At 35.7% G+C, this 24,477-nt stretch overlaps 1 protein-coding gene across 10 annotated transcripts in view; it reads left to right on the top strand.

Moving 5' to 3' along the window:
• SGCG (sarcoglycan gamma) overlaps window positions 1-24,477 on the top strand; it is a 132,933-nt gene that overhangs the window by 76,704 nt on the left and 31,752 nt on the right. For all 10 annotated transcript variants that reach the window (XM_085216168.1, XM_085216167.1, XM_085216163.1 and 7 more), the window contains 2 exons: window positions 10,420-10,539; window positions 17,779-17,851. In XM_085216168.1, the coding sequence (XP_085072294.1) occupies window positions 10,420-10,539; window positions 17,779-17,851 (193 nt within the window). The remainder of the gene's footprint in view (window positions 1-10,419; window positions 10,540-17,778; window positions 17,852-24,477) is intronic.

Raw genomic sequence — 24,477 nt, 5'->3', positions numbered from 1 at the left:
GTGTTTTTATTATTGTGCTGGCCACTGACTATGGATTGAACCTATGGAAAATGAAGCCTTGCAAAGAAAACAACTAATTTCAGACCTTTCTGTTTTCATTTCCTCTTTCTCCCTTCTCAGTCACCACAAAAGCTTCTTCTGAGAGCAATAAAAAACAACACAATGGAAAAAAACATGGATATATGCTTTCTTAAATACACAAAGAATTAAAACTAGTTGCTAAGTAGATATCCAGAGATACCTGAATCAAAGAAGGCTTACTAGCTGAATACCCCATAGGCTGGGAAGGGTCAATATGTTCATACTGGGATTGTGGTATTTAAAGGGGCGTCTTCTGTTGAACAGAAGCAGTCTTGGCCAGAGTGACTCATTTATAGCAAGTGCCATTTCTATTTAGTATTTTCTTTCTTTGCTGATAGTTTAATTCTGTTTTTCTGCTTTTTATTACTTGATCCTTCAGTCCACATTCTCAGTAATGCACGTCATGTTGTTTTCACTTACAATCTTCTGCCTCTTAACCTGTTCCCAAGGGAATGCCCAATAGTTGGTGCTGTCCAGACATGCTGTATCTGGCTTAGACAACAAGTATGAAAGAGTAGAGTTTAAGCTACAAGACATACATTTCAAATCTCTTAAAGAAAGTCTGACTATTAAAGCATCTCAGATTAAACAGTGAAGCAGGGAACTTCTGACATCACTTTGGCCTGCTCTTTTCAGAGCTGATACAGTATATATTTACGTTAGAGAGTAGAATAACAAACTGAACCAGAGAAAATCAAAGTATACCTAAAGAAAGTGCTGAAAATGTATTTACATATTACTTGAAATTTATTCATGTCAAAGTAATCTCTTTTTTACTAGCAATTCTATTTATCAAATTCATTAATAACTGGTCTTAAATGATTATAAGGGGGTAGTTGGTACCATTGTAAATACTGACATCAAATATTACTACTCTTAAATAATACTAATTTTAGACTGATAGAAAAGTGTTGGATGGCCAATAAAAAGTTAATACTGTAAAGAAATCTTAGTACCTAAAGATGTGGTCAAGCAGCAGTAACTTGGGCAAGCAACAGTCTGCCAGAGTAAATGACCACCTACAAGTAGCTTGATAATTTTGAGCTGTTCTTCATAGCAAGTCAAAATGTCTGTATATAAGTTGATGTTCCCTTAAGAGAATTCTGAAAAATAGTTGTGTAGCTAATTCAATTCATATGCACAAGCCTTTGCTAAGGAATCAATGCCTTTAACAATTGCCTGCACACTGAAATTGCCTCTTAATACTCCTTTCATTTTGTCAGTATGAACAGTTACCACAGAGAAGCAGTTTTATACATAAGCTTGAGAACATTCCAAAGATGACAATATAATCTAATATCACTCATAAAATCATAACAAAAATACCTTTTAACTTACAGAAGATTGTGATTCAGATGATCTACTCAATATTCTAAAGACTTATTAAATGTGATTTTAATAGTGTCTTCAATAGAAGTCACAAGAGTGATGTGAAATCTTGAAGAGTTTCTGTGGAATTCTTCACATGGAAATAACAGACATGTATTATCCTAGAATGAACAAGCTTTCTGTCATGAATTACTTCAAATGTGAGCAGCTTTTATCCTTAGAGCACTTGTTTGAAAGCTTTTACATTCTCCTAAATTTACCTGTGTGGCATACCTCTAGCAGAAATTATTTGGACATTGTGGCTCTTTATAAATGCTGCAGACTTTGCTGTGTTTTGGACTTTGTTCCATAATTACACTGCTTTCAGAAGCCTAAGTGAATGCAAATACTTTTGACAGCCTGTCAGAAAAATAATAATAATAAAAAAATAAAAAACAACTAAACACTGAGGTCCTTCATACAGAAAAACTGTCACCTGCTGACATTCATTAAAGCTTGTTGAATGGATCTGGAGACCAAGCAGTGGATGTGAGCCCAGTTACATGGTGGTCAGCTTTGGCAAAAGTGGGTTACCTCCACTGGTGCAGATTTTTTGGAATGCATCATGAAGGCTTTTGTTCATCACTGATGAAAATGCACAGCTAATGGTGGTCATTGTGTTGAAAACTAGTGTTTTGTAGCTGAGAGTCTGCTCTAATAGTGCACCCATGATTTATACCAAGAAACAGTGATGTCAGTATCTTCAGGCCATGAGTTCAGTTTAAATTATTAAAACTAGAGGGAATTGATTTAGATAACTATGTGATTAAGCTGTTATGCACTTTAAAACATGAAATCAGCACCACTGTGAAAGCATGTGAATATGGCAAAATTCAAAATGGTTTATACAGTCTGAAAACAGAATTAGAGTCAAAATTCTGCCTAGAGAGTCTTTACAGATACATCACATCAATCTAAGCCATTCCACCCTCTTCTTTCAGACAGGAACAACATTCTGAGGAAACAGATGTTTGTCAGTACCTAAGATATGTTTTCATTGGTGTTAATTGCCATCTGTAAACTACTACTCCCCAATGTCAAATCATTACTGTTTTTCTTATCAGCATTTTGATATTTCATTCTCAAGCAATGGTATTTTTTTTCATTAGAGACATAATAGGAAGAAAACAGTGTTAATGAAGCATGATGTGTGGAAGAGGAGTTTGATGGTGTTTTTATAGGGAAAACCCTGAAGCCAGTTTTATAAACTTGACTTAATTAATAACATTGTAAAATCATTTAGCTTTTCCTTCTTTACTTTTCCCAGAAGGCTTTCATTAAAAACTTAATTTTTGTCCAAATAAGTTCTTTCTTATCTTTAAGATAAAAGCCAGAACATATTTCTTGAAGATCTTTGTACTGCAGCAAGATTATTATTTGCACAACTTTAATTGCTGTCCAGCTGGGTTATAAGAAGGAAAGATACAACGTAGGAGTAATTAATAGAAAGATAAATTGCAAACTTCACTGAAGTATTTTTGAGGTGATTAATTCTTCCTATGATCAAGAACCTACATTATTTGTTCCAAGAGGATGAAAGTAGGGACTTTTACCTCCAGGGTATAATGCTTTTAGCTGCCAATGAATCTGATCATATCAAGGCATACATTCTAGCTTTATTTAAAAGGAAAGCTTAGTTGACTCAGATCAGGCAGAATTTAGAGAATAGCAGGTGGCTGCTAATTTTTTTCCTAATTTCCCATTTTAATTTGTGACAGATGTGTCTCTGTTCTATATTAAATACATACACTCTTAGACTTTTGTGAGACCATTGTGTATTTAAATGATTATAATTTTGGAAAATGTTAGAAGAAATCACGGAAAATACTAAGTGGTAATCAGTGTGCATTTAAATTAAAGCTAGCTAAGTATTTCTCCACAAATGCTTATTTATATAAATAGTGATTTAGTAATTACAACCAGTTTAATATCTAGGCTTGAATGATATTCCCTTCTAGAAAAAAGTTTGTTGGTCCCAAATGTGATAATCTCTATAATGAAATATGTGATGATCTTCAGGGTCAGCAAAGCTAACTTAAACCAACCTTTAAAATTATCTAAAAGTTAATCAATCAGGTGGTTGCTTAAATATGTAAGCATCACAGTTAAGGGGAAATTTAACCTGTTCAAAGGGATTTGAGTCCTGTGTTGTCCCTTCTTTTGTGTCTTGAAGAATTAAAAAAAAAAAAAAAAAAGTGTGTAAGTCGAGATAATTTAGCTTTGTAAAGAAGTTAACATTTGGGAAATCGTGTTTTTGTGAAGTATTATATGGAAGAAGAACCAGATTGTGCATACCTAGCTCTTGTCAGAGAGCAATTACTCACCTGAGTAGCTTCCCTCCCTCCCTCCTTTATTTTCATGGGAATAAGAAATTCAAAATAGGTGAAGAAAATCAAATTATTAAATGCTTTGTATCTTTCTCCACTTCTGCTGTCTTCAGTAAACTTACAATCCCAAACAACATATTTTGCTTCACATCGTATAGTAAGCATTAACGTAAGTCACTGGGGGAGAATTTCAGGATAGTAGTTAATGCTAAATATGAGGAATTGGTACTTTCTTCCTTTAAAGTAATAAGAAGATTGAATTATTGGCACTGTTTAATGCTAGATGACTTCATAAAGGTTGACTTAAAATAGCTGAAATTTATTGTGACTAAAATCTTTTACGGAATTTCGATAATTAAGTATATCTGAAACGCTGGTATAAAGTGTAACAGTGCTTTCTTTTTAAAGGTGACTCAACTCTGGACAGCAGTTAGCAGCTAAAAAAAAGGTTGCTAGAGCCCTTCTGCAGAAAAAGAGCCCCCATCCTAGTGAACTGTTGAACATGTATCTGCAGTGTACCCTTGTGGCAATGAGGTCTAATAGCATACTGGGCTGCGTTATCCCCCTCCTGAGATTACAGCTGGAATACTGTGTTTAACTTCACCTCCTTCAGCATGGCACAGCTATCAGCAAACTGGAGAGACTCCCACAGGGCATCACTGATATGGTCAGGGACTGGGAGCACATAAAAAATAAGAAGCTGAAGAAGGTGATGTTTACTTTAATCTGTAGAGAAGATGGCCTTCTAATTGTTACCTGCTGCTACTCAGGGAAGGGCTAGAGGCAAGATGGAGCCAGACTCTTCACACAGAAAAATGAACTGAACAATGGCAGGAGGCATAGCTGCAGTAAGACAAAGTATAACTGGACATAAGGGTGGGAAAACATCACTATTAAAATGGCTAAGCACTGGAGCAGGTTGCCCAGTGCTTAGGACAGCCTTTACTTGGAGATGTTAACATTCCTCCTGAGCACCCTGAGCTAACTCCGCTCTATGGTTCTGTCTTCATCTGGCACTCTGCAAGGGCTGAGGACACTTACAGACCCCAGGTCAGACCTAGCCCTAGTCTTAGGTACTCAGGGGCATCTATAATATGCTGAAGACTGGTCAGGGAATACCAAAGTACACATAATGGCACTAAACAGCTATGCTTTGGCAACTGAGTCATTCTCCTTAACTGGTCCTCTCACCTTGAGTCTTATGCCCAGATCCACCAGGCATACACATATAATAGTCTTAAAGAACAATATTGGGTTGATCTTACAAAAATTAACCCGCGGCTTCTTTTTTTTTAAAAAAGTATAATTGGAGGAAGAAAAAGTAATACAGTTATTCATTATGCAGAAGATAAAGTATTCTTTAATAGTATTAAAGGATAAATAACTTTATAGAATTAAAATATAATCTTTATCAGGAAAGTTAAAGGAATGACAACAGAAATGATGACATCATATATTTTTAATCAAGTCACTGTAATCTGTTCCTGCCATTGTTTCTACATGCAGTAATCAATTTTACAGTCACGTATTTCATGTTTTTATTTTTCTTTATATTTAAACAGAGCAATGAAAATGTTCAGATGTATGAAGACATTCAGTTACCTCATACTGAGAAGGAGAAATATTGCCACCTAAACCATGCTAGATTGGGTTGCAAGTTATATATGATTAGTGTTTGCATTGATCATTCAGAACCAGATTTTCAAAGATCTTTTCAAAGGCTTTTGTTCAACTGTAGGGAATAACAAGTGTAAGAAGTGCTAGCAGTAAGGTGTGCTTATATCTTTTGTAGGAGATGCTTCTAAGATTATAATAGATATATATACGGAGATAAAATGTATATATCCAACATGCTGCATGTACTCTGTAATAATGCATTTGTTCTAATAAGAGATCACCAGGCACTTCTATACTATTCCATATGAAAATTTGATTAATTTTATGGCTCTAAATGTAATGGCTTTGCATTTATTGGTACTTTATTACTTACAGAAGTAGAACTGAATCTGTAGGAGTATTACATTTTTAATGCACTTTTAATGAGATCTTATTTTAAATAAGGTGTTTTAATATAATAATCAACTAAAAAATTCAATTGCATAGCAGTACCCCAAAGCACTTGGGTTTTTTGGCTTATATTCAAAATTTTGATGATACTGGGTGGTAGCAGAAGAATGAAACACGCAAAGTAGGTGACAGCCATAAATTATCAAAGTTATATATGGTATGAGACAAAGAAAAGATCTGAAATTAGAAAAACTCAGTATTTGAAACCCTCTTCCATAAAATCTGAAGATGGTCTAGAAGTGCTTAATGCTAGACAGAACTAACTGGTTTTGAAGAACTTGCCTACATTCTGCCAATTTTGTTGATGTTAAGTCTTTGTGTGTATTAGCAGGCAGGCCTTGTTTTTGATAACAGATCCTTCTACATTTATATTGCACTGGAACTCAAAGGTTTGGAAGCAACAAAAGGGAAGTACTTCAAATGCTTTTATACCAAAATGGAATCACGAAGCATAAGACTTTCCTTCTTTGGAAAACCAGCCAGGGGAGTCAGGAGTGAGGAGAAGAAACAGAAAGGAAGACAGCTTAGCAGTGTGCCCATTTGCAGAGATTTATGGCAATGCACTACCGGAAAGACTGGAAGGTGCCTTAGAATAAAAACATTTATTAAAGGGCCATTAAGCCATTTTTCAACATTTGCACTGGCATCCTCAATGTCAAGAGATATGTGATGATGTGATGATCACTTGTGGTCTGCTTCAGAGCTGCTTGTGTTAAAGGAGAAAATGTAAAGTAACAGTGGGCAATTATTAGTCATCCTAAACAGCAAGGATAACCCATTCACCTGAAAATTCGTGTGGCACTTCTGGCAGAAATGGCAAAATAGTTGAACCGCTTTCTACAGCCTTATGCTCAGTCATGTAACAGTTTCAGCTGTAGCATAGCATTATTTTACTTACATGCAGGGTACATGCATACTAGGGTTTATATACTAGGGTGCTAAACAAAATACACTTAGAAAATCAGAGATTAATGTTTCAGATGTTGAATTAGGTTGCTGGTTTTGAGCTGAAAATTAATCCTTTGAGGATCACAATACAATTAGTGGTACTGCAATGTATCCAGTGCTACTTATGATTTAATAAATATATTTCCATTTCTTTAAAAATGGAAATTTTTTGGGGGGGGTTTGGAAATTTGTTAAAATTTGTTAAAGTTTGCAAGGAGCAGAAGAAAAATCTGTATGCAAATTCACCATAAGCAAGGCCATTGGTTGGTGTTTTTCAAACAGCCTCCACTCTAGAGTCTTTAGGAATGCATGCAGTGGAAGATGAATGTTTTCATTGCTTGTCACTCTTTCTTATTTATGTCTAGCTTTAAATATAATGTGTGTAGTTCACTATGCACCCATCTTAGATTCTAGGTAACTGCCCCTCTGCTTGCTTAAATTCAGTGTTTATATTCCTGTAGCTCGCTCAAAGGAAAAAAATTAAGAGCAACAGGCATCAAACAGAACAGACCAGGACACACAGTTTGCTGCAGAGGCAGATGGCATATCATAACTTTCTTTGTACAGCTAAACTGTCTTTCCTCCAGAGCTGGAGAACTTCATCTGTCCTGTCTGGGAAGAGCAGCACCCAGTCATACATTGTCTGGAGGTCTCTGTGTGGTACAGGTCTAGGCTGTGCCAAGGAACATAGAGTAACAGAAATTGGAGATGCACGTGTCTCCTCTGCCTTGGCTCTCTCTAATTTATTGGTATAGATATTATCTTGTTAGAACTTGGAGCTCATCTAAGATGAGCACTTATCTATAAATACCATTTTTCCTTGGTATCTCTTCTATCTGGTTCTATCTTGGTTTCTCTTCTATCTGAGTATATTTTTCTTCCTATATCTCATTATTTTGGAGTAGGACTCCTTCCATTTCTACTGTTAAAGGTATACTGCTTTGACTGGAATAATCAGATATTAACAGAGTAGAATAGAGAAGGGACCAAAAATATGATTAAGTGGTCTAATGTTAAGAACAATTAGTTGGGAGTAGAAAGACTGAATCTCAGCCTTGTTGCATTTACTGTTAGATCTGAGATCGGTGTATACATGGGCTAGATTAATTAAACTAATAAATACTTCAGCTCTGGTTGTATCAGTATGACGTTCTTTATGGACACCATGCCAGAAATTGGCATTAAATAGACAGGATGGCTGAGAAAGTCAGTCTGCACAACACATGTTTATGTTGGCTGTTCCTGTTTGCTTTGGTTAGATGAGAGAAAATGGAATTTGGGCCAAGTTTATTTGGGCAAAGGATTCGAGCAAAAGTTATATAGCATATGTATAGCATATCTGCATATACATGCAGAGTGAATTAGTCTACATTCCATAATAATCTAATTTTTAAAAAATGTCAATTTTCTAGCAATATGCAAGTGTACGAATTATATTATTCAATTCATTCTGTTTGAGGTAGTTCTTTCCTTTTCCTGCAAGGAGAGGCATGAAAAATCTTCTTTTGACAAGATTGCTTGTGAAATAGATTCAGCAAATTAGGAAATCAATAAGATAAATGTACTCATAGACAAGATCAGGTTAGGCCTGGTGCAAATCATGCCACACTTCCTCAGTTCTTTCAAATTTACTTTTTTCTTTCCCAAGTGATTTATAATCAGCGAAAACTTCTGAATCTACCAAGGTGTTGAGAAGGAAAGAGCAGAGATTCTGCTATTTAGGCCCAGCAATTTATTTTCGAAGCTGCTTCCCTTTGTACCAAGGAAATCAGTAGATGGCATTCCCCCTAAACATACAGGGTCTTAATCGTTATCAAGAACTTTTCTATGATCATGTACAAATAAATAAAAATGAAATATATATTAATGATATACATTTTTGAGTTGCATTTTAGAGATAATGCTCCATATCGTTTGCAAGCTTTCACAGTAATTGAGATACACTTATGTCATCTTCTAACTAGTATTTTAAAGATTTCACATACTATTAAAGTTCACAAATTAGAACTGAGCCCGTTGAAGGTCTTGGGCACCTAATTTACTCTAAAGTGCTTATGACCAAAATGTAAATCTTCAGGATCCTTACTCCCTTATAAATTCTTTTAAACAACAAATATTCTTGGATAACAACAACAACAACAAAAATGGTTTTAGGCATTCCAGACCTACCAAAAGACTTAGAATCCTGAAAATAAAAATATCTAACCTTCGCATGAGATAGAAATTAGCATTCGCATTTCTATCTCATCTACTGCATGATTTTTAGAACGAGCTCCAGTGATAACCAGGATGAGAAGACATGGTGGCAAGCACAACTTTTTTCCATTAGTTCTACAGCTGGCGATGGACCATGGAAGCTGGCCTCTTGGGTTTCATTCCTATGCAGGATATAAAGGCTCCAAATAATACCTTCCTTTCTATACCTCCAAATATACCTTTTTTAATAAAAGAGACAGAAAATCACTCCTAAATCAATTGTATCCTCAGCATACCTGAATCACCTGACCACTATCGTGTCAGATAGGAGAGGCTTAGATTTGTGTATCCCAAAGTCATGCTGTACAGTGTAATTGTGGTGTTGGATGAAAGGCAAGAAAGGAAAGACTGCCATTGCAATAGCATTTAAAGACAATAACAACCAGTTTTTTATTTGTTTGGATAAACAAAAGATCACGCTCAGTCTCATTACTGCTTCTGAACAGGAACAGAAATAATAAAACAACCACAGTTCTCTAGTAAAGCATTAATATGGAACCACCTTTGTTTCATTTACCTACCTGCCTGTGGGTAACACCTTTTCTCTGACTGAAGATATTTTCTGACCTCTTTTTGTAATTCCAGAAATGAAGGCATGTGCTTTGGAAGGAGCTTTAGAGAAGAGCATTATCTCCAATTTACATTCTGAACATAGAATTTGATGATGACTCTATTAAACAGATACTCAAACTTATGTGATGTGAATTTTTAATTGATCTAATTGTTTAAAATGAGAAAGGCTTATTAAGGCCTAAGTCTATACTTACTCACCAAGAAAAAACTGTAGAACAAAATGTTTTACTGGATTTAAGATCTTGTGATACGTAAAGACTCTTGCACACAAAATCCAACTGACAATACTCCAGCTTTTTGAAAATCCTCGAAGAACATGCCGGAATAATATTTGTTAGATATACAGAGCAAACTGGCAGCTGAGGGTCCTGCCCTTTTATTGGATTTTAAAGCATTTTAACTTCCCTAATCAAAAGAGATTACTTTGTTAATTATTTTCTATGTTAAAAAAAAAAAAAGCTGCTATACTCACACAGATCAAAGAGTCTTAGCAGCTTCAACACCAAGAATACAAATGGCTCAATGAGGCATTGTTTGTCTTGACCAATTTGAGAGGGATTTCCTAAATTTTGTCTTGAAACCCAACTTGATAACATGACTCCAGGCACAGTTTTGAACAACAGGTTAGAAATTGTGAATATATGTATTCAGTTTCGGTACTTCCAGGGCCACTATTGGAATGCTTCGTGATCATTAATTGTTAAATAAGTCACTAAATTAAGACCACAACATGGTTAGCAACTTATATAGGAAGTTGAAGAAAGCTGATGTAATATTTCATTATTTTACTGTTTTGCAGGTCCTAAAATGGTAGAATTCCACGGCCAGCAATTTCAGATCAACTCAAAGGATGGCAAGCCACTTTTTACAGTGGATGAAAATGAGGTTGTCATTGGAACAGATAAACTTCGAGTCACAGGTTTGTAACAGCTTAAGAAATACCCAACTAATAACCATGAGAATAATGAATAATTTTAAAATGAGCCATTGTTAAAAAATACTGGGTTTAACTTATTAGAAATTACATATCTGAAAGTATTCTAACTTTTCCAATAATCAAAAGCTTTAAGGGAAAACTAATAATATGTGTATATAAGAATGCATATATGCCTACATATGTATTTTAATTTAAAGCCATGTTCAAGCACAGTTTGTGATTGAAACTGTACTTGAATATTTTTTCTAAATTATTTAATATTTTCAGAGCATACTTTTAAATGACGATGAAAAAATCTTGCACGTTTCAATTTGAAAAATCAGTTGTATTATTTCTTAAAATGTTTTAGACTCTGGCATTTTTATATGCTTTTTTCTTTCAAGGTGAAAGCCACTGTATTTCACCTCTATGTGTAGTATATATGTCTCACTATAGTATTTATAGTGTATTTATAATGTCATCTGTCAAAAGACAAGTTTGCTTTGGGCTATTTCTGCAAATCACTGAAGTACTCATTTACAAAGTACGATGTCAAAAGTGCCGCACAAAAAGCTGTTTCCTCTTATATGACCTGATAAAGTCAACCTTCATTTTCCAGGATTAAGGGTGCATTAAAACAAATGCATCAGTGTATGATTTCCCTTTATCTGGAAGACTCTGTCAAAGAAAATACTGAAATAATCCTGTAATAACTTGCTTTCAGTTACATTTTCAATATTTTTAACTTTATTGCAACTATCATTTTTGCTAATTATTGATCCTCTGAAATCTTGAGGTCTTAATTTTAATGGATCGATTCATATTATTTCACTGTGCAGAATCACAGATGTGATAGTAAGCACATGCTTCATGTTTCAAAGCAAAGGTTGAGTTATAATAAATGTGTTAATAAATTTTGTTTATGCCTGAAGGTTTTATCTTGGTGTTTTTTGTGTTTTTCTTTACTTTTTAACCTAATTGAAAATACAACTTTGTTTAACCAGGAAACCATATCAAATGATTATTGTTTGCCCAAGGGATGCTAAACTTTAATAGAAAAACATGTTTAACAAAGATATGAAAAACTGCATAATTGTTATCTGATTTAAAAAAGATCTCTCTCTGCTCAAAGTAAGTAAAATCATTTGTACATGGATAGAGATTGTTATGCTTAAACATGTATTCTGACTTATCAATATGAATCTTTCAAGGATAACTGTTTACTTTAGTAGATATTGCAGAAAGGCACATTGCTCCTTTCTTTTCTACACTGTAGTACAAGTCAAAAATAAATGCATTAAAGTCAGTGAGGTTATTTCAGTGTAAAATTAATATTAGTGAGCAGAGATTCATGCCTACTATGCTTCAAACTTATTTATTAAAATTGTGATTTAAATGATACTATTACCATGAATGATAAATTAGTAATACTTGGTGCACTGAGATAATTTTGTGAAAATTTTTTGACAGAGAGTAAGGTCAATTGGAAAGTGTATGCAGAAACAGACTATATCAGGCTTAAAATACACAAAGAACATTTTGCAGTTTTTTATATGCAATATGGGAGCTGTTTGATTTTACTTCTCAGGTGTTCAAGGCCAGGCTGAATGGGCTTTGAGCAACCTGGTCTAGTGGGAGCTGTCTCTGCCTATAGCAGGGGGTTAGAACTAGATGATCCTTTCAACCCAAACCATTCCGTGATTCTGTGATTCTATGATTTATGTAAATTGTGAAAAGGTCAGTAATAATTTATAAGAAAACGTGGCAGTTTTAAACTAAAATGCAATGTAGGAGAGAACCTATGTCAGTGATTTGTAGTATTTCAGGAAAAAACAAACGTCTAAGAAGAAGCATATCCTACCCAACACCTCAGGAAGTGTCATTTTCCAGCAGTTTGTTATGCTTGACCTCATGCTATTTCAGTCCAGTCATTTTCTGTTATATGTAGTAGAATGAAACTGTGGCAGTGTTTCTCCCATTTCTTCCAAGAGGACCAAATCTATGGGAAAAGTGATGATCAGCAAAGAATTTTTGATACCCCAGTGATGCAGATGTCCATGTTCAGACAATTGAACTGAACCCTCACTCAACATGTGATTTGGCTCACATCTGAAGGGGACACCTAGGCAGATATCTCTTCTGCTGATGAAGTACAGTTGTCTTCATAGAATCATAGAAGGACTGAGATTGGAAAGAACCTTAAATCCCACCCAATTCCAAGCCCCTCTCATCCAACCTTGAATGTCCTTGAATGTCTCCAGAGATGAGGCATCCACAACCTCTCCGGGTAGCCTGTACTGGTGTATCTCTGCTGAGTAATCTAATCTCCCCTCCTTTAGTCTAAATACACTCCTCCTTGTCTTATCACAATCTGACCATGTAAAAAGTCTGCCTTTCTTCTGTTTATTAGCTCCCTGTAGGAGGAAGGACACGATGAGGGCTTCTTTAGGAGGAGCTTGGTGGCTCATTTAGGTTGCTTTGATACAGTAGCCAAGTTTACATACTTAAACAAGCATCAGCAGTGTTTGAAACACCACAAGGTATGTGAGCCAGCACATGGTTCTGGGATGTATACATACCTACAAGAGACTTGCTTGCTTTGATAGTGATAACTGGAAGTTAGGAAAAATGTGCAAGGGTATTTCTATAGAAGAGAGAAAATCGGGTCAAGTAAATAACATTATTAACATTATATCAGCCATTTCAAAATGGTCTCAACTACTGCAATAAAGAATTTTTTAAAGGCAAATAGTAATTTATTTTTCATGGCTGTAGTAAGAGGTAGTATTTTGATGATGAGAATAATGGAACATAAGAAATTAATAGAATGCAGTTGCTTACCCTCCACTCTTTTTGAAGAAAAGCTGGCAATGAAGAGGTGATCAGTATCTTTACAGGGACTCATATTTTATCACAACCTACCACTTGTTCTTCTACTCTTTTGTGATCTCTTAGAGTATTTGCTGTGTACTGTCAGTGGTTTCCTAGTGGTATGTGGGAGGGGCTTTCAGTGTAAACAGCTAATACCAAAACATGATATGAAGATTCTTCTTAAATTTAAATGCTTCTGCTCAGAAGCTAAGCTAAGTATGTGACAAAAAAAAATTCTATTAGGCCTTAAATAGGCAGATAGACTTTGCCTGATGGCATGTGTGTGTTGAGGGGTAGGGGTGTTAATGAGACATGTTGGCTTCAGTCCTCTCATTAAGAAAATCTTGCTCTTATATTCTATAAAATACCAAATATTCATATTTAATATTCATATTCATATCTTAAAGCTTTATCTTTCCATTGTAAAAAATAAAGTAGTTATAAAGTACACAAGAAATCAATTCAGGTCATTTTCCAAAAAGTACTTCTGTGAGGTGATTTTCTTCAGTATGTGTGCCATACTTAATGCTGTTATTTAATGAAGACGTTTTCCTCACAGGAAGGCAAGGTCTTAATTTTTCTTAGAGGTGCATGCTCTAGAATATATAAATTTCTCTCTTACACATACAGTATCTTTATCTCCTGAATTCATCATTTTAAAAATCTGAATCCATGAATAAATGTTACATCACATTTGGCCCCATAGTAGCACATTCCTTCACTCGAGGTTCTGTTTGCGTTTAAGGCCCATCAGCCAATTTTAATCCATGTAATGCATTCCAGACTGATTTGTGTTGCTGTAATCTCTTAATCAAAATGTGATGTAGCATCAAATGGAAATTTATTACGCCCATACTTTTACCTTTATCAACCAAGCTTGTCATCTCATTTGCAATTTAAAGATATGGATGTATTTAATAATGTCATAACCAGTGCTTTTCTGAATACAAAAAAGGTGCAAGAAGTGCAGAAGATGATGTTTAATTAATCTGCTAGGGGACCTACATATTTCATACTCACTTTTCATACTCGGGTACCTCAGCTTCTTGACTTTCAGATGAATATATGAGAAAGTAAAACTGAATTTCTCATGTTTTTCCACAAAACCAATGATAGAAACATCCATACATTTAACCTTTAAATCCACTTTAATCAGTATCAAAACAACAGGTAGTTGGTGATGAGCTATAGCTATTGTGTGGAATTCTAAAGATGACAGATGAATTAAATGAAAAGCAGGCAGAATACAAAGTCTATCTATGCCGGTGATGTCTAATGTGGAAATGAAAATCACAAGTTATAGACACACTTATTTTCCTTTCGATATTGTTATTCATTGAGTGAGACAGGGTGCTTGAACAAGTTACCCAGAGTGGCTATAGAGTCTCCTACTCTGGAGATATATAAAATCCACCTGGATGCTTTCCTGTGCAGGTTCCTGTAGGAACCTGCTTTAGCAGGGACTTGAACTGGGTGATCTCCAAAGTTCCCTTCCAACCCCTACAATTCTGTCATTCTGTGGATTTGTCAGCAGTAGCAGATAATAGGGTGTGTTCATATAGATATACTGCTGAACTCCACTTACCTTTTTTAACTGATAATTACTTTGATGTTCTAGATACGTTATTTTATATTTCTGTGAATATCTATTATTATTATTTTTTCAAAATATTAATGGAAGTTATTAAATTCTTCCAACATCTTTATAATAATGCAATCTATGTGGTTTGTAGCAAGTGAGCTAGATTAAAATTTGGGATTTTTTTGCACATGTACATAACAGGAAAATCTATAAAAATACAATTGCAAGACTAGATATTTAATGGCACTGAAACAGTGTCACATGATTAGGTTCCATGGAGATGTTCCAATATGCACTGGCTTTCTGTCACTTTCAGAGAATTGTATCTACAGTAATGAGATGCTACAAAATACAGATAAAGTGCTGTTGTGGTTTAGTTGATTCTGTTGTCAAATGTGCCACTCTATTTGAGTGGCTTCACTAGAATAAAGATTCTAGCTTCACTAGAATAAAGATTCTCCAAGAAAGACAGCCTGGCAAGGGAGGAGCTGCATTTTTACTTGTGAAAGCAGCGGGAATTCATGGTGCTTTACTTCAGGATGGATGAGGAAGAAGCTGGGAACTTATGGGTCAGGATTAAAGGGCAGATCAAGTTGGGCGTCATTGTGGTGAGTGTGTACTACAGACAGCCTGTTTAAGAAGAAGCTGAGGTGGCCTTCTCCTGACAACTGAAGAAGCCAGTTGATGATAAGTCTTTCTCTCCGGAGTACCAGTGGTATCAAATGCCCAGCCTTTCCTATAGACCTTAAAACAAGATGGAAATTGACCTTTTATCCTGAAACTGCACAAACAACTTCACTTTATAACAAGGCTATTTGGATATCAAGAAACTGAAACAGAGTAAAATTCTACTATAGTAGATTAGCAAGGCATGAAGTTTCAAACTATGTAGTTTCATACAGTTAGTAATATAAGAAGCTACACAGCTCATCTAAGAATTGGAATTCACGTGTATCTCCATTATATACCACAAGGTACTATACAGTAGAGCTAAGCTGGTACAGAAAATCAACTGGAACAAAGTCAAACTGGAAGTTAACTGGAACACAGGAAGTTCCATGCTAGCACAAGGAAGAAATTCTTTACTGCCAGAGTGACAAAGCACTGGAACAGGCTGCCCTACATTTGTTTCAGTCAGGACTGCATTTCTGCTGTGGAACTGATAGTTTTGACAGTTCTCACATCCCACTGGTTTACACCATGGAGAAGGCAGGGAGCAAATAAAGTAAATTCCTTTTGGATGAAACCAAACTGAGAAATGGGCTCCAAGAATGCCTTTACTGCATCAAAATTTCAAATATATTTTAAGTCCACAGAATGAGACTAATGTTGGTCCAACGTGAAATCCCCCATGTCTTTGTAGTATGAGCAGTAAGTCTTTAAAACCAACTATATTACTCTATAAATACACCTTTTCCAGACCACATTATTTCAATATACCTAAATTCTGAGAAATGCAATTGGAAGACATTATGGTCAGGTTGTCTCTTCTAATAAATTATGCATCTGGAGATTATTTAAATTTACTGACAAAATGATTTTTTTGTGAGTACAGGTAGCATTGTGACAGTATATGTAATTTCATTGAAATTACAACTCATTCACGGAAATGCATGATGGAAATATGGGTGAGGAAGACCGTGAAATGCTTGCTTACTTAAGAATTGTCAGATGGGATGCAGTGGGAATGAAGGACAGAAAGGGATCATGATTTGTTCCCAAAAATACCACATTTGAGACAGTCTCTACTTATTGAAGAAAAATTTGAATTCATTGCCACCGCTAGCTGGGACATAAACAAAAAGTCAGAATTTTTGACAGGTCAGGATATCCCTTCAAAATATCATAGATCTTCCAAATGAACATTTTTTGTCAAACTTATTTAATTCCTTAGGGTTTTTTACACCATCTCTAATGTGTAAGGTTGTCACCTTGCTAACACTCATCAGCACAATTACAAGGAGAGGAGAATAATCAACTACACACAGAATAACTTAAAACCACCAAGAAGAAGCACAGCCAAGGCCTCCCAGTTTTCAGGAGGGTACTGAGATCCACATGATAAGGCTACACAGTGACCGCCTTTAAAGAAAGGATCTTAAGAACCATTCAAGACTCTGCACCCACTTCACCTGGGTTCTAGATGTCCTGACTTTGAGATGCATTTGCTTGCAGCAGCACAACACAAATAATCCTTTGGCTGACCTGCTTCATCCTACGTATGCATGTACCACCTGCATGTAGGTAATCACTATTTCTCCTGTGTTGAGCTGAAACTACTTTTATTTCAAGAGGTAAACAATCTGATACCATAGTCATTACCTTTTAAATACCATTGTTCATATACCAAAACTGGCAACAGGAGGAAATCCTTGATGAAACTACATTCCAGCTTTTTTGTGCTATAGTCTGAAATTAATGTGATTATTTAAGTCTGTAATATTTGCAAAGATTTTGTGGAGTTTTGCTTATCTCTATTAATTCTAAGTTGCATTGTAAAAATCCTATTTACTTTTTTTTTTTTTTTTGTCGGAAGTAATAGAACATTTTTTTGTCTTCAGACTTATTAAACATCATTTTAATTCTTTACACCTGTACACTTTAACATTAATTCTGTATTCTGTAGTTCCAGCCAATACAGTAATAGCAAAACAGTATCTATATAATAATTATTTCATCAATTATTAATAGATAGTTTTGTATTTTCTTCTGTTCTCAAAGTAGCTATAATTCCCTGACACTATTTGTAATAGTTGAACTTTTACAGTAGGTGGATTTTTCCTTTCCAGGGCCTGAAGGAGCACTTTTTGAACACTCTGTAGAAACACCTCTCGTGAAGGCAGAAGCTTTTAAACAGCTAAGGTAAGAACTTAAGCATCAAAACAGAAGTTTAATAAGCATGTTTGCTATATGTGCTCACATTTTTCATATCAAGGGATTTTTAACAAAATGCATAGAACCACTACTAAATTCCATTTTATATGACAAATTGATGCTTTTCAAGAAAATATTACATTGATCTGCAATTTTGAAGCATAATATGAGATGATTTATTACCAGTGGTGAATATTTAAAGCTACATAATATACTGAATATGTTTTTTTCTGTATACCTTGATTTTACAATTTCAGAACACATAAATGACTTTCTCTTCATATTGAAATAAATGTTGCTTTTCGGAAGTCAGTCACAGACTTATGATGAATAAAAATTTCTAGAAATTTCTATCAGTCTCAGGAAACAGATTAGTAAGAAACATTTAGAAAGGTGCAAAACTGTATAATTAAAAAAACTATTTGGGGTGAGAAAATCTCTATAAAGTATCTTTTATGATTTAGCACTCCTTAATCCTGGGATGCATTTCTTTGTGCATTACTCTGTGTAATTTGGAGGATCTCAAATTAGTTTATAATATGTTGATTATGAGCTCAACTCAATCTACATTCAGTCCATGAAAATTTTCTATTTCACTTTATAAGTTGGTTCAAAGAAGAATCAAATGAAGAAATGTTCTTTATAGTTTTATTTCTGTCCTTTCTTACCCTGGCAGTCTACTACTTTCTGTCATGATTTCTCTTCTTAGTGTTCTTTCTCTAATAGGAATAACTATTAGAGAGTAGCAGAAGATGATTTAAGCTATCAAGAACACTGTCTCTATATCTTGTTGACTGAATTTTCAAATTGAGAATTGCAAATGAGAGGGAAAACTTATTAAGACACTTCTAATTTTCTTCTTGGTATACAACATTAATTTACAGTGAGATATCATGTGCTTGCATTTGAAGACAGAATGGGCTTGGGATGTTAATTTTTTTGCATGTTTTTCTCTACTTCTACTATAGTAGAATTTGGATGAGACAGAATTTGGCCAATATTTAGAGTTCTACATTATAATGAACATTGGTTTTAGAGAGAGTGGTCTGATTATGTTGTAAGTTTTTTAATTTCCTGTGATTGTCTGTTTTGATGAAGTATTTATGAGCACTTCTGACATGGAAATTTTTAATTACACAGTCAAGAAGCTCTCTATAAATTTAATTGGATACATATTGGTTATTTTATGTGGTTGTTACCTTGCTTCAAATACATTATCAATTAACAGTATCTCAATAGGCTTAAAGCTAATAGTTTTATTTGATAGCCATTGTGCTGTGTTACTTTTTAAGTATGAATTCTTCTCTGAATGCCATTTGAAAACAATTACACTGTTTTAAGCTATATTTAACAATGGCTCATGTGTTTTTCATGTATCATTTGAAACGAAACATTGAGATTAATTCAAAATATTCATAATGTTCTACTTCTTGGATGAGTTTGTTTGGCAGTTTATCTGTTTAATGATATTAACATGTCAACGATAAGCACATTTTGGTCTAGAGCGTTGCTATGTGTTGACAGGGCTTAACTCTAATAGTTAAAATCCCATTCAGTTCTGTGCTCAGTTGACTTAAAATAGTTGAAATACTGATTCTTCCAGAATTTAGAGTATATTTACAGTATATAACAAGAATTGTTATACTGTCAAGGAATCATAGAATAGCCAAGGAAAAGATCTCCAAGATCATCCAGTCCAACCATCCACCTACCACAAATATTTCCCCACTAAACCATGACCCTCAATACAACAACTAAATATTTCTTGAAGACCTCCAGGGATGGTGACTCAACCACTCATCTGGGCAGCCCATTCCTGTGCCTGACCACCCTATTTTCCAAATCTTCCACCAAATTTTTCCTAACAAAGAGAGAGTGATAAAGTCTCCCCTGATCTTCCTCTTCTCCAGACTGAACAACCCCAGTTCCCTCAGCCATTCCCCTTGTGTTCACATAAGGGAACACATAAGGCTTGTGTTCCAGACTCTTCACCAGCTTTGTTGCCCTTCTCTACACATGCTCCAAGGCCTCAAGTGTCTTTCTTGTAGTGAGGGGCTCAAAACTGAACACAGCACTTGAGGCTTATGTTCAGCCAAGCATCAACCAACACCCCAGGTCTGTTTCTTCCACACAGTCATCCAGACACTCTGCCCCAAGCCTGTAGCGTTGCCTGGGGTTGATGTGGCCCAAGTGCAGGACGCAGTATTTGGTCCCATTCATCCCATTGGGCTCATCTCAGTGATCCAGCCTGTCCAGTTCCCTCTGAAGGGCCTTCTTACCCTCAGGCAGTTTGATACTTCCTCCCAGTGTGGTGTCATCTACAAACTTACTGAGGATGCACTCAATCCCCAGAAGTGCCAGAATGAACGTGGACACCTACAGCTCGATCAGGCTGTTCAGAGCCCTGTCCAGCCTGACCTTGAGAGTCCCTAGGGACCACCACATCTCTGGGCAACTTTATCCATTGCTTCACCACCCTTATTGTAAAAATCTTCCTTATGTCCAACCTAAAACTTCCCTCCTTTAGTTGGAAACCTTTTCTCCTTGTCCTATTACAACAGACCCTGATAAAGAGTCTGTCCCCTTCTTTCTCACAGCCCCCCTTCATATACTGAAAGGCCGCTCTCAGGTCTCCCTGGAGCTTTCTTTTCTCCGGGCTGAACAGCCTCAGCTATCTCAGTCTAACCTCACAGCAGGCATGTTCCATCCCTTGGATCATTTTTGTGGCCCTCTTCTGGATTCACTCCAACAGGTCCATATCTCTCCTGTACTGAAGTCTCCACACACACAGTACTCCAGGTGAGGCCTCACCAGCACAGAGCAGAGGGGCAGGATCACTCCATTGCCCTACTGGCCACACTGCTTTGGATGCAGCCCACGATATCGCTGGCTTTGTGGGCTGCTAGGGCACATTGCTGCTTCATGTGCAGATTCCCATCCACCAGTATCCTCAGATACTTTTTGGCAAGGCTGTGCTCCATGATTACATCCCCCAGTTTGTATTGATAATGGGGGTTGCTGGGTCCCCGGTGCTAGACCGTAGTACTTCCGTTTATTGAACCTCATGTGGTTCTCCTGGGCCCACTACTCAAGCTGGTCTGACTCTGTCTGTATGGCATCCCAACCTTTGGGCATTAGCCACACCCCACATCTTGGTCTCATCCACAAACTTGCTGAGGGTGTGTTTGGTCCCACTGTCATGTCATTGATGAACATGATATCAAGAGCCACAACACGCAGCTTTGGGAACAGAGAATATTGCTTCAAGAATCGGATGTAGTTATGCGTTTCAAGGTGCTGACAGGAAGGCCATGATTGATTGTAACATTTCAGCTGGCATCATATGAACAGGGACCACATTCTCTGTTGTTCTGATTTAGAACAGTATCACCAACAACGCTGACACAAATGGCCGTCTTGAATTACACATTCTGCTGGCTTTACAGTCAAATGTCAAATTTCAAGATAGACTGCTTTTCTGGAAACACAGTGATAAGTGTTAGAACATATCTTTTTATAGCTAAGTAGTGGAGACAGAGCAATGCAATTATACTGTGGTCAGTAACTGTCCTTTCATTCTGTAGTTGGAAGGAAGCACACCAAACCTTTTTCAGTCTTATAAATTGAATTCATGACTCACTTGTAAAGAAAAAAGAATATGCTTGCCCTTACTTCCAAATGATGTAAAGTAACAAACTCTTTTCACAATTGAAGCATCCCTAGATATAACATTGCCTACTTTTTAGTTGCTGTTGTAAAGTTCTTATGTCTAGATAAGATACCATTTATTAAGCAATCATATACTATGCCTAATAAATTTAATGCTCAAGGATGAGTACCAGCTTTGTTCACATATTTGCCACGTGTGGATGTCTGACAGCAAGCAACTGTGCATTCTGAGCACAAGTCCTATGGGAAATCACTGTTATTACAATCAATCTGTGGTATTTTGCCAGTTCTACAACTGAGGTTTTACATCCAAGTCGAAAAGGACCCACATCATTCCACACTTCTTGAATCTGAAAAGCACTATAGCAGGAATGATGTCACTGTTCCAGAGAGTGAGAGTCAGCTTTTGTCAGAGCATGGTTATAAATGTATAATAATGTTATCAGAATATGGCTATATTTAACAGCTTATGAGCTGAAATCTTCTGAGAACATTTCAGTATTTCCTAGGGAAATGGCCTCATTTAAAACAAATATATTATATTGATATTCATAACAAAATAAATAAATAATTTAAGAAGTGTTGCTTCATATTTTGATGAAGTACCTCTGTTCAAAGCTTAAAAAGCACCAAAACATATATTTATTAGCTTTTGATATTCATGTTGTAGAATACTGACAGTTTGAGAGCTCAATTATATAGATACTTCTCAGTATTTAGTTAAGGCAAGTTGCTATACTGGTTGCTTGCCACTAAACCTTCCCATCTATACTCAAATTAAATATGATCAATACATCTTTTTTAATTTTAACTTATGTCTTGTGGTAGCCAATAGTTCTACTATTCTTACGACTTCTGCTTCTCTTTGACTCTTTATGAAGATTTACTTTTATCTTTTCGTCATTCATAACGTTTTCTTTTGCACTCAAAGGATACGTTTGCTATGGGTAAAGCAGATAGAAAGACAGAAAAGTGGAAACTGACTCTGGGGTTTTGTTAGGAAGATCTAGGAAGGAAGTCTAAAAGGAGATGTATAAAAGCCAATCAGGGTAAAAATGTTCACAAAATAATTGCTTAATCATATTTGTAATACTAATGCTCACATGCTAATTGACTAAAAGTAGCATTTGACTAATTGAAGAACAGAGATTTTATTTGCATTCATTATGCAAATCAAAAGCCCAATCAATCAGAAGAGAGTGAATTACATAATGGGAAAGTGAGACTACAATTATGACTCAGTATTTGTAAAGCGTCTCTGCTCCTTGACTAGTGAGATGTTTCTATTCCAATATAATTTTATGAGCCCTGGCATTATTTTGCTAGTTATCCTTTTACATTCATATATTACGCTGTATACACTGAATACACATTAACTGAAAACACTGTCAAATACTTCTTTTGGTAGCATAAAAGACTATTTTTTCATTCAGTTGATGAACTCAACTCTATAAAGAGGCTAGTTTAAAAGGATGGGATTGTACAGGACATCATATTTATTTCCTTTTCAGAAACATTTCTGACTCAGATATTTTAAAATATTTCATTAGCATAGACCTGGGTAGTACTTCGTATCTGATCTTTTAAACATTGACTTTCCTTGAAAATGTGAATCTTGCAGTGAAAAGAATTTTCCAGGTGAAATATCTGTTCTGCATCATGGTTTACAACCTATTTTTTGCACCCATGCACTTGAATCATCTTGGGATTGAGTTTACAAATAACAATGCTGGGTTTTTTTGTTTTTTTTTTTAGGTTGTGTTTGATTTTTTCTTATTTTTCAGGCATTGCATTTGTAACATCATCATCTTAGATTTGTACTTAATGTCTACTTGAATATGTTAGTCATATATCCCTAGTGTGTTATAAAAAAGTTAATGATAGGGAAAAGAGAGCCCACATACTGATTTTTCTTCAAGTAAAAAGGTGATCTGTTGAGCTGTGTTCCCTTCAGGAGAAATACCAACATACTGTTCAAACTTGGAACTCAAAGAAATGTACTTCAAAGCATTCACCCTTTCTCATATACCCTGAAGTTTTCATCTGTCAGTGTGGCCTTTCCCCAGTATTTAATTACTTCATCTTTACTGTGTTATTTATGAGCACATATTTCCAGTAGGCATGTATGTAAGTTGCTCCAAAAGTAATGCTTTTTACTTATTTCCATGGAAACTACAAAAGCTATAAACAGCACAATAACACCACCTGATAGAGCAAATTCTCAGCTGAAAAACACTATTTTTCAGCATAGCCACCACTATTAGCTATGCATTTTCACCACCAATGACCAAGATCCTGCATGCCATGCTCCTAAAACTCTGCATAGCTCTCTAAAACATTGTCTTTCACACCACTGTCATCTCTGCTGAAATGTACTATCCACCATCTCACTGTGCTCACTTCCACTTTTTGGTCTCCATAAACATTTAGCAAGCACTGATGAATTTCAGTGAGTGACACTGTGTATATATGGAGGAATTCATTGACACACCTTTGCCTTGTAGTCATTTCCATGTCAGATGCCATTCCATTACACTGCCCCTCTGCTGCCATTTGTCACATGGCCACAAAATGCTGTATCACCAGCATCTGTTTCTGACATTGTGGGTCGATAAAATAAATAGGAAGCATGGCTTTTGGAGCTACCCTCATACATATGCAAGGACTACAAACAATACACATACAGTAATACACATACAGTAATCAACCCAGAGAACACAGCCATTAACCATTCACCTCAACACAGTTGTTATCTCAAATTCCTTTTGATGAGTTTTACAGCATGCAGAATGGTCTCATTTGATGCTCTTGGGAGTGGTCCATTCAGTGTGCTCTCTTTCCTAATGAGGTTATTCATGCTTCTCTCATTGTTCTTCTGATTCTGTCTTTTAATTAGATCTAACCTTAATTTGATTAGCTTTTAGTAGCATAACATATCAGAGCTG

The sequence above is a fragment of the Meleagris gallopavo genome, chromosome 1, assembly GCF_905368555.1.
Source record: "Meleagris gallopavo chromosome 1, MGAL_WU_HG_1.1, whole genome shotgun sequence".
NCBI classification, from domain to species: domain Eukaryota; kingdom Metazoa; phylum Chordata; class Aves; order Galliformes; family Phasianidae; genus Meleagris; species Meleagris gallopavo.
The sequence above is the reverse complement of the archived record's forward strand: the minus strand, read 5'-3'. Positions and strand labels throughout refer to the sequence as shown.